Consider the following 14,698-nt stretch of genomic DNA (forward strand, 5'->3'; position numbering starts at 1 on the left):
TTCAGGGCAAAATGGCCTAGGTAAAATTCAATTCATTTAGCAGCCAACTCAAAAATAAAAAACCACTAAGATTTTTCTAAAATACAAACAAGCAGCTCTCCAGAACAAACTACTTAATTCTGTGAACAAGCTGACTGCTGAGCAACTCAACCCAGGAATTGTGAAATTGGAGGCTTTAGAAGTTGTGAGGAAGAAGGTGGTGGGGGTTAGACATATAAAATGGCCTGCTCTTTACTTCCTCTGACATCAGTTTGGCTAAGAAGGGCCTTCCAATTCTAGTAAGATATTCTGTATTGCCCAGTAATCATACATTGTTGAGAAAAATATCCTTAAGTGTTCACCCCAAGTAGCCAAGTGCTTCCATCAGCTTCTTCAAGATTCATCAATTCTAGGTACCCTACCTGCTACCACCAGCTTCTCAAGCCTGCAAAGGGTGCCCTGTGGAGATCAGACACCTCTTGCACAACAGCTTACAACAGGAGTTGCCAAATTTAACCTTATTTGTTAACTACAACAGCAAGGGACACTGGTATTACCACCTGTCACCATCAACACACCTGCCAGTGCACCACCACCTACGGCAAGCATACAAATATACCAATTATACAGCAAATATTGTACACTAGGCATTTTGAACTGGTTTCTAAGCTATAGTACTATGGACCTCCTTCAACATTTTAGTAATTCTATCTCGCATTTACAAGAATTAATATACCAGAGTAACACTGAGAACTCCAAAATATGGCCCTTTTTGGAAGAGCCAGGCTCCAATATTCAAGATGCACTACCACCACCACTTCGGGGGACAGCACCCTTCTTTTATGCTTTCATTAGAAAAGTATTGGTTAACCTCAAGCCAAAGCTCAGCCGGTTGCAACATTTCCAGCTCCTACATCAGAATGATTCAGTTCTAAATTATCACCATTCACAATAAAGCAGCCAATGATTTGCATCTTGAAGGTCACAAATAATGTTTCAGCATTGACTACTCAATATAATTTGGAAAGTCACAGAAGCCTAGATGCCTCAACTTCATTACTACAGCTCTTTTCATACAAGGTTACATGCATTAAAATGTTTTGCCATCTCAGTCAATACTATGAAAACTTCACATAAGGAAATGTTTTTCACTTTATTATATGTACAGCATTTTAAGATTGTTTATATTAAAAAAAAACCCAAACAGGAACTAATTGCCTCACACTGTAACAACCTAAACGTGCTGGGGACTGAACAGCTCTGAAAGATGAAACCCCTGTTCTTGAAATTTTACAACGCAATAATTGTTAGAAAAAAGTGAGAAGTAGAAAGAATTTATCAAGACCTACTGGTATCTACCTAATGACCAGGGTTTTGAATATGGAACTGTAATGCTATAAAATAATTGAAATAACAATTAGAACTAAAGTGATAAAGATAAAGAGAATTAACAGGAGCAAGGAAAGCTAGGAAGAAACAAAGAGGGGAAAAAAATCCACAGAAAGTGGTAAAAGCAAGCAGCAAAGGAAAAAGGAAAAAAAAAAAAGAATACTTAGCTCAAATTGCAAGCTACTAGCAAAACTGGAAAGCCCACAGTCACTACCCATGTGGTGGCTGTGGTCTTCACTATCTAGACCAAAGGTCCTAAAAACTCACCGCAACCAACACTGGTTAAAGCTACAAGACAACAATGAGACGGAGAATGGTAGTTGAATCAAGCTAAAGATCTGAAACCTCCGAGACGGGCAATCTTTAGCTTTAACAAATAAATAAGGAGCTCGTTACATGAAGTTGCTGGCTTTTCTTACTGATCATGTCTGAGAGTGCAATTTCTCCTTCTATTTCAGGATACTCATAGAAGTAATGAGCTGAAAGAACCATCCAAAAATCTATGTCCCCCCCTCTTTTCTGTAGTTTTGTAAGAACCAAGTCCTGAGTATGTCCAAAGCAGCTCCATAGCTGTATGCACTGATACCACAAAAATTATTATTTATTTTGTACTGATGACAACCACGTCCCCATGAGTTTACTGTGGCCAGCTTGCTTTCCACCCCCTCCCTAAGCACAGCAAAAATTTAATTGAGAACTACCACCCTTGGGATCTGTGAACTACTAAAATACACATTTCCTTCTTTGGGATTGAGAGCCTTCTTCCATTCAATTACTATCAGACATTTCATTAGGAATACCCCTCCAGACACTTGCCAGAAACTTCCTGCATTTTTTTAGCCTAGCAGTTCCAAGAGATACCACGAATCTGAGATCATCAGAAGACACAGGTACTACAAATCTAGCAGTGGGTGTTTTATCAAGTTTAATTACTGCTCAGCGCTGCTGAAGACCTGTACTTCTCCTAGCGTGACTTTTGAATGCTGCCTGCCTTTTCATCTGCACCATTTAAGAAATCCTGTAAGAAGGCTTGCGAAGCTACCCTGGGAGCTAATAACAGGTCTGGAAAAAACCCAGACATACTGCTCTACTTCTCCCACTCTTCAATTTTCAGCGACGGAAGGGAGTGTAAATTGTAGTTAATTGCAGAACTGTCAGTTCAGTCCCTGAACCAGTAAATTATGCTTTTGCAATTTCTCCTCATTCTCCTCTCTCTCCTTTCCCAATGAATGCACACTTCCAGTATTATTTCTCACCTCTGAGCACTTCTATTGTCTTCTTCCCCTACCTCCCCCCACAGCCTCCTGACCCCCCCTTTCTTCTCACTTGCTCCTACAGGACAGCACATCCCACCTCCACATCTCACACCCTTCCTCCATACAGTCTCTCAGCTCCTCACGAGCTCAAGTTCTCACTCCTGCTCACAAGTTCCTCTTGCCAGTCACCAGTAAACATTTTGTGGGGGACAGGGAAGAGGGGGCACCACGCAGAGGCCCCAGCACCAGCCCCAAGCAGCCATACTCCCACCTCCTTCAGGGACGATCCTGGAGCTACTGCATTTCTTGCGGGTCTCCTCGGTGCTGCCGGCAAGAGGAACAGGTCCCAGCTCTCCATCTCCTAAATTCATACATATAGAGCTTGCCTTCTGTGTTTATTTTTAAATATGCTGAAAGACTTTGCAATATTTAAAAGTAAACTTTGCAACTTCAAATCAGATATTGTCTGACACAGCTCCCTTTTTATAAAGCAGAGGGAGGAAGTTGATATAATCCCTCTAAATGCTATAAAAGATTGAATTCTAACTTTTTCCCACTCCTATAAATGCCCACAGTTACTTTTTGGACTGGAAATTAACACTTGATCTCTGACGAAATGCAGTTAGAAAAATGTCTTATTAAATAACAGAAGGAAAACTTTCAAAGTCAATCTACAGTCATCTTCCTTCTTGCCCCCCTTAAAGACCTTTTTAAAAGTGCAAGCAGTTTGGAATTTTAAATTTTGAAGTTTTAGAACTTAAATTCAGATCTTGAAACTGTTAAATAAAACACCCCTGAAGCCTAACACACTCTGCTTTTAAAATCCAAAATGGTGCTAAGTCCTTACATTAAAAAAAGCCATTATATTATGGTTAAGCTTACAGACACACACTCACTGATTGCAGCCATATGGGTATAGAAAAGCACTGCTAATATAAAAGGAAACTAGGAACCTAAAAGTTTAATAGTTATGAAACCAGCAGCGAAGCTTTTTAAGTTTAGCAATCTACTCAGCTTGAGGATAAAGTGGTAGGAGCACCTTTGTAGCCCCACAAGTTCATCTCAAAAGCAAATTCCAAGTTTGACAACCAAATCCACCTTTTTCCCCACTTTTTTAATATCTCAAAAACTAAGGACAAAACTCTGCATTATCTGAAGCAGTCTAAAGCCTACATAGTCTCATTAGATTTCCGGTTTAGCCCTTTAACTACATTTAAAAGAAAATACATGTTTAATACTACTTGTCACAATGAAGTATCTTCCACTGTATTCTTGTCTTGGACACATTTTATGTCACAAAATTCACATTATATGAACTATAAGAATGAAACATAATCTGGTTAGCAAGATATCTAAGAGATAACTGAATGCTCAAAAGTAATTTATTTCCACATTAGAAGGGATACGTTATTCTATTAGGACACAGGATCTCTCATATGCATGGTGGAGGTAATTTGCCAAATCAAGTATTTAATAATAATCCACCCGTTCAACCCAAAATAAAAAAAAAGCACTTGGCACAGTGCTTAAAGAATTAGTCCCTGTGCAAAGTACTGGGAGATTTAAAAACAGCCAAACAATCACTTTCACATGGACAGAGCCAATTTCTCACAGAAACATTCACGCAAAAGCGTAATGTAGTAATCAGAGGTCTTACTCAAGGAAGGACTAGTGTCTCTAAACATGACAGAGTGAAACAGAGCAAATCCCACTTTGTTTAGCTTCTGCTTTGACAGAAGGTAGTTGGTTTTGCACTCTGTTTACTAACGCTGTTAGGCACACTATTCTCAAATAAGAAAACAAGCTTAAAAACATACATTTTATTGGAGAAACTGTGATCCACAAAGCACTATACAGTTTTAGGTTTAAAACAAGCAATTAGAAGCTACTATAGAAGATAAATATATTTAAATGGGAACTGAACTGGGGGAAGTTCTACAGAGAAAAGAGAGGTCCTTGTAACGTAAAGACAGAGGAATCTACGCTGGAAGTCCTTCGACAGTTACTAGGACCCCAGTTCTCTCCTTGTAGCAGTCAGACCAGCTGTTTGCTTCCCTCTGTGTTGTGTAGATAAATACTTACACAAGTGTCAGCTCTACATTGTGCAGCCAGCCACAAGAACTGTTGGTATAAATAACACCCTGAGCTTCCATATCACCTTTAAAGTCCAATAGGAGGTAATATTTAAAATGAGAATGAAGAAAACACAAAGTAAACCACAAAGTAATGGCACATCACGTATATTAAAGCGGAAGGAGACTCACTTATGCTAGTGTAATGAGCAGACTGTACGTCGAATTCTGCAACTTTGAACAAAATTACATTGCTGATTTTTTTGCACCATTTCCCTCGCAACAACAGAACACTCGAAAAAGAAATTAGCAAACACTACTACAAGAAGTTATTGGTTGCAAATAATTTTAATCTCCAACAAGCACTCATGTACTTTATATTAGCCGCCTCTTCCAAACAAGACTAAAATTAAGCGTACCTCTGTAAACTGTCATTTTTTAATATTAAAAAATAATTTTAAAAATTAATTCAGCTGGATAGGTTCAATTAAAGGGATGCTGAAGATATTTTTTTTTGCCTTTAACAATAGAGACATTTTATATAATATACACTGAGGAATGTTTCGCTTAAGTATTTTAAATACAGATTGCAACAGCTGCCCTTGCTACTGTGTTTGCTACTACAGCCAAAGAACAAAAAGCGACTTGACTCATAAGCCTTCAACATCCCCAGTGAAAAGGAGTAAAACTCCCAAACGGCACGAGAAGAGCAGATGGGTGGTCAGACTTCCTACAGGCAGATATTAGAGTAAAACCCAGCTACACCTGAATACAGGTTCCAACAAGAACCTTTCTACCGCAGTTACCCTCAAATATTAACTCTTCGCATAACACACCCAGGACAACCTCACACATAGACCAGGATTTTTCAGAGGCATTCAGCGGGGAACACAAGCAGCCTCGTGACTGGTTACCATGAGACTTCCTCACGGGAGTAAAGTCAGAATACGTACAACGGTGTTTGAAGGCTAAGGTCCTTTACCTTCCCATGTGCATGGTGGTTTATTCTTAAGCTCACTGTTAGCAATCTCCTGCATACTAATTTGTAAACCTGTTTATCACAAGGGAAACAAAAACATAACTCTCAAAGTTAGCTCTTCATTACCACTAATAAATGAAAGCAATAAAATTTTAAAATCCATGATGTCAGGGGAACATCCTTCCCCACACAGATGATAACTCAGATTAGCCTCATGAATGCACTCAGTCAAGCAGGATATAGTTCATTTTGCCAATCAAACTACTTTTCCCTTGAGAACTCAGTGTTGCGAGACATTTTGCAATTCTAACTTGTATTTTAAAAATAAAGACTATTACTATATCCACATCTACTTCGTTTTTTCCTGCCATTCATGTTTCACACCTTTGTTTTTAAGGTTGGGGAACGTTAGTAGCTCAGTGCCATTAATGCATCTTCTCAACAAGACAAGACCGAGCATTAATCTAATCATACAAAAACATCATGGGTCCCTTTCTGAAAGGCAGTGAGTGCCCTCATCTCCTATTGATGTCAGGCCACATAACGTTAGAAGTGTTGAGGTCTATTGTTCAGTCCATTTTTCCCCATCCTGTGAGGTCCTGCCATATATTCATTACAAAAGGCCATACACTATAATAAACTGATATAAAAGAAAACATAAGACCCACGCACATTTTTTTGTGTTTACCAAACTCCTAGCATCAATAGCATAACTCAAATAAGGGCAGAGTACACAGTGGAACTGCACATACAAGCACTATTTTCCAGACGGCAGCAGCTCTGAAAGGGTTTTATTTTCTTAAAGAAAAGGTGTAGTTTCTAAGAGCCAGGAAGCCCTTCCAACGCAGTTCCTTACATAAACAGGTAGTCACCCTGCAATTCCCAAATCTGGTAACAAAAGCAAAAAGAAACCCCACATTTCTGAATCAGTCAACTTGGACACACGCTGGAAGAGAATATCTACACATCACTTGGACAACTACAAATTCTGTATCAGTAATCTACAATACAGAATTACCATTTACTTCAATTAAAGTATTTCTCACATAGAAACACTGCTGCACTTGCAAGGGTTTGTGTATTGTCACCGATTTTTATTTTTTTTAAATTATTTTAAAGATTGGTATTGTCCACACAAAAGTAGACTATGGCTTCTTGGCGGGGAGAATAGATGAAGACCTGTGGGTCAAAGCCCAACTTACTTAAGAAGGTTTACGCTCAAATTCTTCTCGTCTGGATTTGCAGTTAAATCAATTGTTTTCCTATTGTAACCACCAAAGAAGAGTTACAATAATATAGCCTTAAACAAACATATGCTTGCCCGGAGAAAAAGAGTTACAATGTTTATTCAAACGCACATCTGCTGGAGCCCTGCCAGCCAGCCTATTCCAGCCGACCGGCCGCAGGGGGGTTTCACAGTTCTGCCCGGTCAAGAAGCGGCTGTTGAACACCATCGGCGGCCCCAGAGGAGCTCCGGGGAGGAAAACCCCTTCGGGTACGGCTTTCCCTAGCCCCCAACCGGCACCGGGCTTCAGGGGGTGGAGGCAGCGGCCAGAACCAGGCTAGGGTGGCTTCACCTAAAGGCACCGCGCAGCATCCGCGGCACCTCCCGGGGACCGCTACCGGCGCGCCCGCCAGAAGAGAAAGGAAAAGGGTCGGGAGCACGAAACACGAACAGAGAGCTCATGTGCAATCACGGGAGAGTTTGCCCCACGCGGGAAAGGGGAACCCCCGCTCGCAGCCGCCCCGCTCCCTTCCCACCTTCAGGAGGGCGAGCCCCGAGGGGCCCGCGCTGCCCAGCCGCTCCCCTGCCCCGGCAGGCGTGGGCGGGGGCAGCCGCTACCCTCCTCCTCCTCCCCCGGGCCCCGCGCCCCCCGGCCCCGCTCACCGGCCGTCTCCTCCGCCGCCGCCGGCGGCCCCGCCACGCCGTTCAGGTAGAGGATGGAGAGCAGGTGGGGCTGCGTCTTCTCCAGGGCCACCCGCAGGTCCTGGAAGTGGTCCCGCTCCTTGGCCAGCAGCAGGGCGATGAGCAGCTCGGCCTTCCCGCCGCCCGCCGCCTCCAGGTCGCGCAGGTCGCGGGGGCCCAGGGCGCCGGCGGCCTCCAGCAGCTCCACCACCTTGTCCACCTCGGTCATGGCCTGCGCCAGGCTCTGGCGGCACTGGGCGAGCAGCTCCTTGTGCTTCGGCTCCATGGCCGCGACAGGCCGCCGCCGGCCAAACTTCGCCCGCCGGGGCCGCGCACCGCCGCCACCCCCCGGCCCCGCCGCTCCGCCACCGCCGCCCCCGGGGAGGCGCGGGCCGAGGGGGGGCGCCGCTGGCCGCCCTCCTCTGGCAGCCGGCGCCCCCGCAGCGGCCCCCGGCGAAACTTCGTCCCGGTGAAGAGGCGCGGAGCTCGGGCAGGACCTGGGCCGAGGGTGGCTTTGCCTCTTCCTCCTCCTTCGGGCCGGGAGCCGCCGCCGCGCTCCCCCTTAGGCAGACGGGGGCGAGCCGCCGTCAGGAGCTGCTGCTCCTCTTCCTCCTCCGGCTGGCGCCCCCCTCGCCTCCTTTCCGCGCCCCCGGGCGGCGAAACAACTTCTCCTCTTCTCCCCTGCCCCCGGGAAGGGGACAGCCGGGAGTAAGAGCCGCGGGAAGGACGGCCGCCGCCTCCCGGGCACCCCCCACCCCCCCGGGGGGCAGCCCAGACAACTTCTCTCCTCCGCTCGCTACAGGCCACACGGCCGCGGGGCGAGGAGGGGGTGGGGGGAGACGGCTTCAGCTCCAAGCGCCTCCTTTCATTCGCGGGCGCACGCAGCCATATTGGTTGCACAAGGCTGCCGCCTGCGCCGAGACGGAGCTGCGGCAGCGCATTGCCTGCCCGCCCGCCCGCTCCTCGCCTCCCGCCGACGCGCCGCGGCGGCAGCAGCAGCCTCTCTCCCGGTACGGCCCTGCCCCGGCCGCCACCCGCCTCCCGGCCGTCAGTCAGGGGCTCCCCGCCGGTCTCTATGGGGCGCGGAGGCGGGGCGCCGGCACCCGGGCGGGGCGGGCCGGTGAGGGGACCGGGCCCACCCCCCCGTCGTGTGTCGTCTGTCGTCGTCGTGTGTTGTTCCCCCCCCCCCGCTCCGGTGCGGGGCGGCCTGCGGAAGGTTTCCTCCGCTCCTCCCTCCGGGGAAGCGGGGCTCCGCCGGGGCGGGAGGGGGTGACCGGCCCCGGGCGTCTCGGCGGTGATACAAAGGCTCCGCTGCGGCGGGCGCCGGGCGGGGCACGAAGGGGCGCCGGGGACGGGGGCTGGCGGCCCAGAACAGGGCAGGCCGGGCCCGGCGGGCGGCCGTGTCGGCGCGGGGAGCGGGGCGCCGCGGGGCCTGCCACTGCCCTCTCCTGGAGGCAGGCACGCACGCACGCACGGACAGACGGACGGACGGAGCCCCGCGGGAGCGGCTGCTTCTTGACCGTGCCGGCGGTGCGGCTGCGGGGACCAGGATCTTCGTCGGGCGGCACCTTCAAACGTCAAGGTTTATTTCATCCTAAACCGGACAAAGCATAAAGGCGTCAGGACATTTAAAAAAAAAAAGTTACTTGATTTGACAAAAAACATCAAAATAATAGCAGACCGTTTGGGGCTTTGTCTATTAGAGTTTGCGAAAGTTTTAATCAAAAGATGTAAACATCAGTAATGTCTCTTGGCTCGCCTTCCCCCCAAATGTAATTTCATCCATTTCGTGAATAGCCAGAGACCAGGTAATTTACCGATGCATCTCTACTCCACGCAGCAGGAGGATGCAATCGTTTAGCAAAGAAAAAAGTATAACAACAACTTTTCTGTCTGAAGGTAAACAGTCTGCCAACATCGCTTGCACCAAATGGTGGCTTAATTTGCAAACAGCTAGTGGAACAGACTGCACAATGACCACAAGCAATCATCATCTTAGATTCACATTATATTTGAAAGACTCTGTTTTGCCTTGTAGGCATGTTTCTGATATCCTGCAAAAATAACGGTGGCTGTAATGACACAAACAGAGCATTACTGGTATTTGTGTTATTCCCGTTACATCTAGTAGCAATTTAAATTATCTGAAAGTCTCTTGTCCAAACACTTCCATGCTTTATTTAGTGTCCAGAGAGCTGGACTCAGTGAGGTACAAGGGGAAACAAGTCTGCCTAAATTTTTCTGTTAGCATACTGATTCAGAGAACTCAGATGCTGAGTTTCAAATCACATCATGTGGTTCCACAGATGACGATGTCTCTCATATGTGAAAACAGCCTTGGGTTACATGCTTAATCATGGTAGGAATTCTACTGCTATTAGTGGAGGAAGATACAGAATAAAGGGATTTAGGGATTTTTCTCAGTCTTGTAAGACAATTAAAACAATACCTGAAAATGTGGCATGATTTTAAAACAATTTTTTTGATGTTTGGTCCATTGTTACTTATTCTCCTGAATGAATCTACATTTCTTCTAATTTTGCATCCATGGTTTTCTTCGCAACTTTCGTTAGTAGACAAAATACACAGAGATAGGCTTTGTTGGACAATGACTAATGTAAACTCCTGCAAACTGTGTTCTTTCTAGACTATTTACATTTATCAGAAAATCTGCCTATTTCTCTCCAATAAGTTGGGCAAAGTTTATCCTGTAAAGTGATTGTACCTTTCAGAAATACTAGTTAACACCAGTATGCAAGAATTGTTGTCTTTAACTCAGTAAAACGAAGCTGAAACAGAAGAGAGTGAAAAACCACCGGTAAGAAGTGAAACCTGCCTCGCAGCGCCTGGTGCGCAGCCGAAGCAGACGCAGCTCAGCTGGGGCCAAGGCAGTCCCCTTCTGTGCCTGCAACAGAGCATGGGGAAAGCAATCACACAATTAAAATCTTTCACAAGGCAAATACACAAGACGATTGGATAAAGACTGCACAAATTACATGAGTGTTTCCTGGTTTCTAAGATTTTCTAATCTCAGCAGTTCTTTAACAATATCGTTTTACTGTATGTGTGCTCATATGGTTTTCTGTTAAGAAAAGGAAACAAACCACCAAATTTCATCATGGGCCATTACAATAAGAGCCGTACTTGAGATCTACACAGCCATCCTCCGCTACTTGGAATAATAAGGAAAGATCTTGGTTTTCATCCTCTGCCTGAGTCAGCACGGGGTAGGTACGCGCTCTTCACCAGAGGTTGCCGTAACAGAGGAATGGCACCGTTCGGGCAGGGCATAACTCGGGTGTCTTGAGTCCCATTCCAAAGTCTAGAGGGAGGTGTGCCTTGGCAACTGGTTGCTCAGGGCTTGATTTCCTCCTGCCTTTCCCAAATGCGTGTCTTAGTCCTTTGCCTTCTCTTCCAAATAAGACATCGGTCTTCTCCTCCTGCAATGCCTGTCTTGCCTTTCGCTTGCAGATCCACATCTCCAGTCGCCATTGCTCAGACAGTGCCAGGTAGCAGGTAAATCCCTGTCATATCAGGTTTCTTTCTTTCTGGCAATGCAGTTTCTATCTTTTTGTCATATCTGAGTCTCTTACACTCCATTTTTCTTGCAAATGGCAAGTCTTCCTTGCTCTCAGATAAATTCAGATAAACTCCTCATAGCACAGACAAATTTCTCTCTTTCATGCGTCCAGCCCTCTCTGTAGAAGAGAGGGACCTTGGTGTTACCTCAGTTGCTTGACACAGTATGGACCTTCCCCAGCAAGTGCAGGGAAAGTCTTTGTGAGACTTAGGCATATGTATTTGAAGACTCAAACTATGAAACGTATGCAAATTTATTATCCCAAAAGTTCATTAAGTGACTGAAATTCAGATTATCACAGTACCCCAAAATCCACAACCCTACTGCCAAAATAAGAAGCAAACCCAATTTTCAATTAATTCCTTCTTCCTCCACTCCAAAAGGAAAAAAAAAAAAATAGGCAAAAAACTTTAGTTCCCCTGCCAAGTTTTCAGAAAAAGAATACATCTGTGGAATAAATTTTCAGAACTAAAATCTAAGTTAATCAAAGACAGGTCCCTGAAATGAATTAAAGTCTACAACTTGCACAGACTGCAAGAATCAACCAGGTGTTTATCAGAGTACCAAAATAATGGCAGGTTTTTTGTTTGTTTAAACCAAATAAAAGGAAGGATTGAAAAAAAAGTTATTAAATATGGAGCTCTGACAAAGGATGTCATGGGTGCCTGTGTAAAATTGGATTCAAGCCACAACTTGACAAATTAACAGAAAAAAGAAGATCAGTGGATTTTTCTAAGCCTTGGAAAAGCTTTCCAAATTTTTTTTTTCCCTTTCAAGATTTGGAAACTAGGCTACTGAGGATGTATGCTTTGGGCATTAGAAAAAAACATCGACTTTCTGAGAGAGCTTATTAGGCTAGCAATACCTATGCCTATGCAGTCTGAGAAACATTCGGGGGAGAAGATGGGGACATGGAGGCAGAAACTGGGTTGTTTTTATTCAATTTTGTATCTTCTTTTTAGAAAGAAAAGGAGACACACTAGTATTGCCATGCAGAAACGAAGTCTTTCAAATACAAATAAAACGTGCAAGGCTTAAGATGATATCAGACCTTGGGAATGATTTTCAAAAGCAGAAATTGGAATTTGAAAAATCAAGTTGGGTATCTGCTTGGTATATCTGCCTCTGAAAAACCTCCCTCTGCAGATTTAAGATGGGGGCAGCGAAGTACTTTTCAGCCCTTGCCTTGCAGAATGTTCTGTTGGGAGCACAGGATCATCCTCAGCACGAGCGTTAGGTTTCAGCAAGCCACAGTCCTGCAGCTGAAGACTGTTTTTGTCCATATAACTCTGTGCAGTAAATTAAATCCCAGCAAATTTCCACAATATTAACTACAGTATATTAAAAAAAAAAAAAGGCAAACGTGCAAACCTTTGAAAATATTAAGATCAGAATCAAGGGCAGCAAGAGCAGGATTCAACCTTTTGTAGAAGAAGATTTTGTTCCTGTAATTGCCGATGTTCCTTTTTAATGATGCAGTAATCATTATGCTTGTGTATGCAAACTCAGCACATTTCCTGAAATAAAATGTTGTGTCATACATTCACATTAGAAACTACGAAGATATTTAAATTCACATAATCCAGCACTTAGTTCTCAGTGTAAAAGTCTATCTTCCACACAGATCAGAGAACTTCAGGCTGAAACCAAGACGACTCTGAACATCATGACAATCGAGTGGGAAAGGGAAAGAGGAGAGCAGAGGAAAGAGGAAGAAGAGAGAGAAACAGAAGAGAGAAGCGTACCTGCTTTCAGGATGGATTTCAATGAGGTTGTATAAAACGTTGCACCTGCAATGGCAGGGACTGCACCCAGCGACTGTTCTTCTGTCTTGCAAAATCATTGCTCCCAAAAGCCGTTAGGTGACGAGATTTATATTCTACATTGATCATCCATATACTGAGTGACACTATTGTATTCTTTTAGCTTGGTATTTTCTGATAAGGCACCCTTTAGAAACATCTGGGCTTTAAAACACATTTCTTACACTCACTTTAATAGGACAATAGTCTTCTGTGCAAAAAATACCTGTCACTCCTCAAATCCTTCCTCCTTCTCCACACTTACCTGCTTACTGCTGCCTGAGTCACAGCAGCAGCTCTGGTAAATCCCCTCCTCAATATCATCAATCTGAACCAGTCAGAAATTGTAATAGCCAAAAGTAGAGGATTTTCTTTAGGTTTAGGAATTTTTTTCTATTATTTTAAAATACATGGGAGACATTTTATTTGCTTTTTGGTTTAGGAGCCCTTAGGATACAGGTCTTCAAGCTTCATTGGCAGCCATGTATGCTAGAAACGGTTTTGTAATGAAAGCTAAGCTTCTCACATAATCATATGATTCAAGCAACTAAGGGTTTAGAGAAAAATATCGAGAGATTTACAGGAAGTTAATGGAAGCTGACAACACTGTGTGGATCCTGGGAAGGAAGATTATACAATCTCCAAGACAGGTATATGAAAAACACAAGAGATCATCAAGTTAAGATTAGAGCTGTCTAGATACAAAGTACATTAGAGACTTTGTAATAGGTGTTACATGAAACGCTAACAGCTAAGCAGTTCTCAACAGAAGTTTTTTGGGTTTTTTTCAGATCGATGTAATTGACAGACAATTAATTAGCATTTTTAGGCTAGGAAGGTGCCGATCTACTGGGCCAACAGATCCAAACATCTCATTTACCCATAGAAAGGAAAAAAGACAACATAATGTGAGCAGTCTCAGCACTGCCCCGGCAAAATATTTCGCCTGGCAGTATTGCCCCCAGGAATGGGCTATGCCCATAAATCCTGAGGTCCTCAGCACTCCTGCTGAGGCTGTGGACCGAGGGAGCTGCTGTCAGACTCTCGCAGAGGCACAAGGATCATTTGTCTTCCTAAAAATGTGTAACCGTGAACTCCAGGAAATGGTTTAGCTCTTTCTTAAGTGAGCTCCTATGAGATACAGTATGAAGGAAAGCAGACCAGAGGATTATATTGCCTTTTTTTTTTTTTTCTCCTGTAGCCTTAAAACCTATTAGTCATTTCATCTTGCACTGCGCTAGGCAGTTTTCGGATGGTAATTATTTTGGCCCATTCCTACTCTGGGCAGGAGCTGAACTGGTAATTCAAATTTAAATGAAGATTAGACAGTTTCTCCAGTCAGCTTCAATAGAAAGAAAACACCCTGTCTGCTGCAGGCTTCAAATTTCCCGGGGCTGATGAAAAAGCAAATTGAAAAACAGAAACTATTTTCCTTAAGCAACTAAAGATTGGCTTTTTTAAAAAAGGAAGCAAAGGCCTTCCTCCAGGGCAGAATACCTGGCAGGAAGGGTGGGTTGGGGGGGGGGCAGAAGAAAAGGGCAGGTAAATTGGCTCCTTCTGGAGCTGAATAAACGCCATCACTTCCGTTTCTCAGACAACTGCTTCCAAAAACAGAGCAAAAGAAAACCTGTAACACCCGAGAGGCACGTCAGTGGTGATCCCACGGGGCTGTAAGCACTGCAGCTCGGGCGGGGAAGGCACCCTGCGCGCACATCCCGAGTACCCCTCTGTTTAC

At 44.7% G+C, this 14,698-nt stretch overlaps 1 protein-coding gene across 6 annotated transcripts in view; it reads right to left on the reverse strand.

The window, feature by feature from the left end:
- DLG5 (discs large MAGUK scaffold protein 5) overlaps positions 1-8,596 on the reverse strand; it is a 111,453-nt gene extending 102,857 nt beyond the window's left edge. For 3 of the 6 annotated variants that reach the window (XM_054832310.1, XM_054832309.1, XM_054832308.1), the window contains exon 1: positions 7,564-8,595. In XM_054832310.1, the coding sequence (XP_054688285.1) occupies positions 7,564-7,867 (304 nt within the window). In that variant the 5' untranslated portion in view covers positions 7,868-8,595. Of the gene's footprint in view, positions 1-7,563 lie in introns of all 6 variants that reach the window. The other 3 variants (XM_054832311.1, XM_054832313.1, XM_054832312.1) reach the window with 3 other exon arrangements.
- Positions 8,597-14,698: the final 6,102 nt, after the last annotated feature.

This window comes from Grus americana, chromosome 7 (assembly GCF_028858705.1).
Source record: "Grus americana isolate bGruAme1 chromosome 7, bGruAme1.mat, whole genome shotgun sequence".
Lineage (NCBI taxonomy): Eukaryota > Metazoa > Chordata > Aves > Gruiformes > Gruidae > Grus > Grus americana.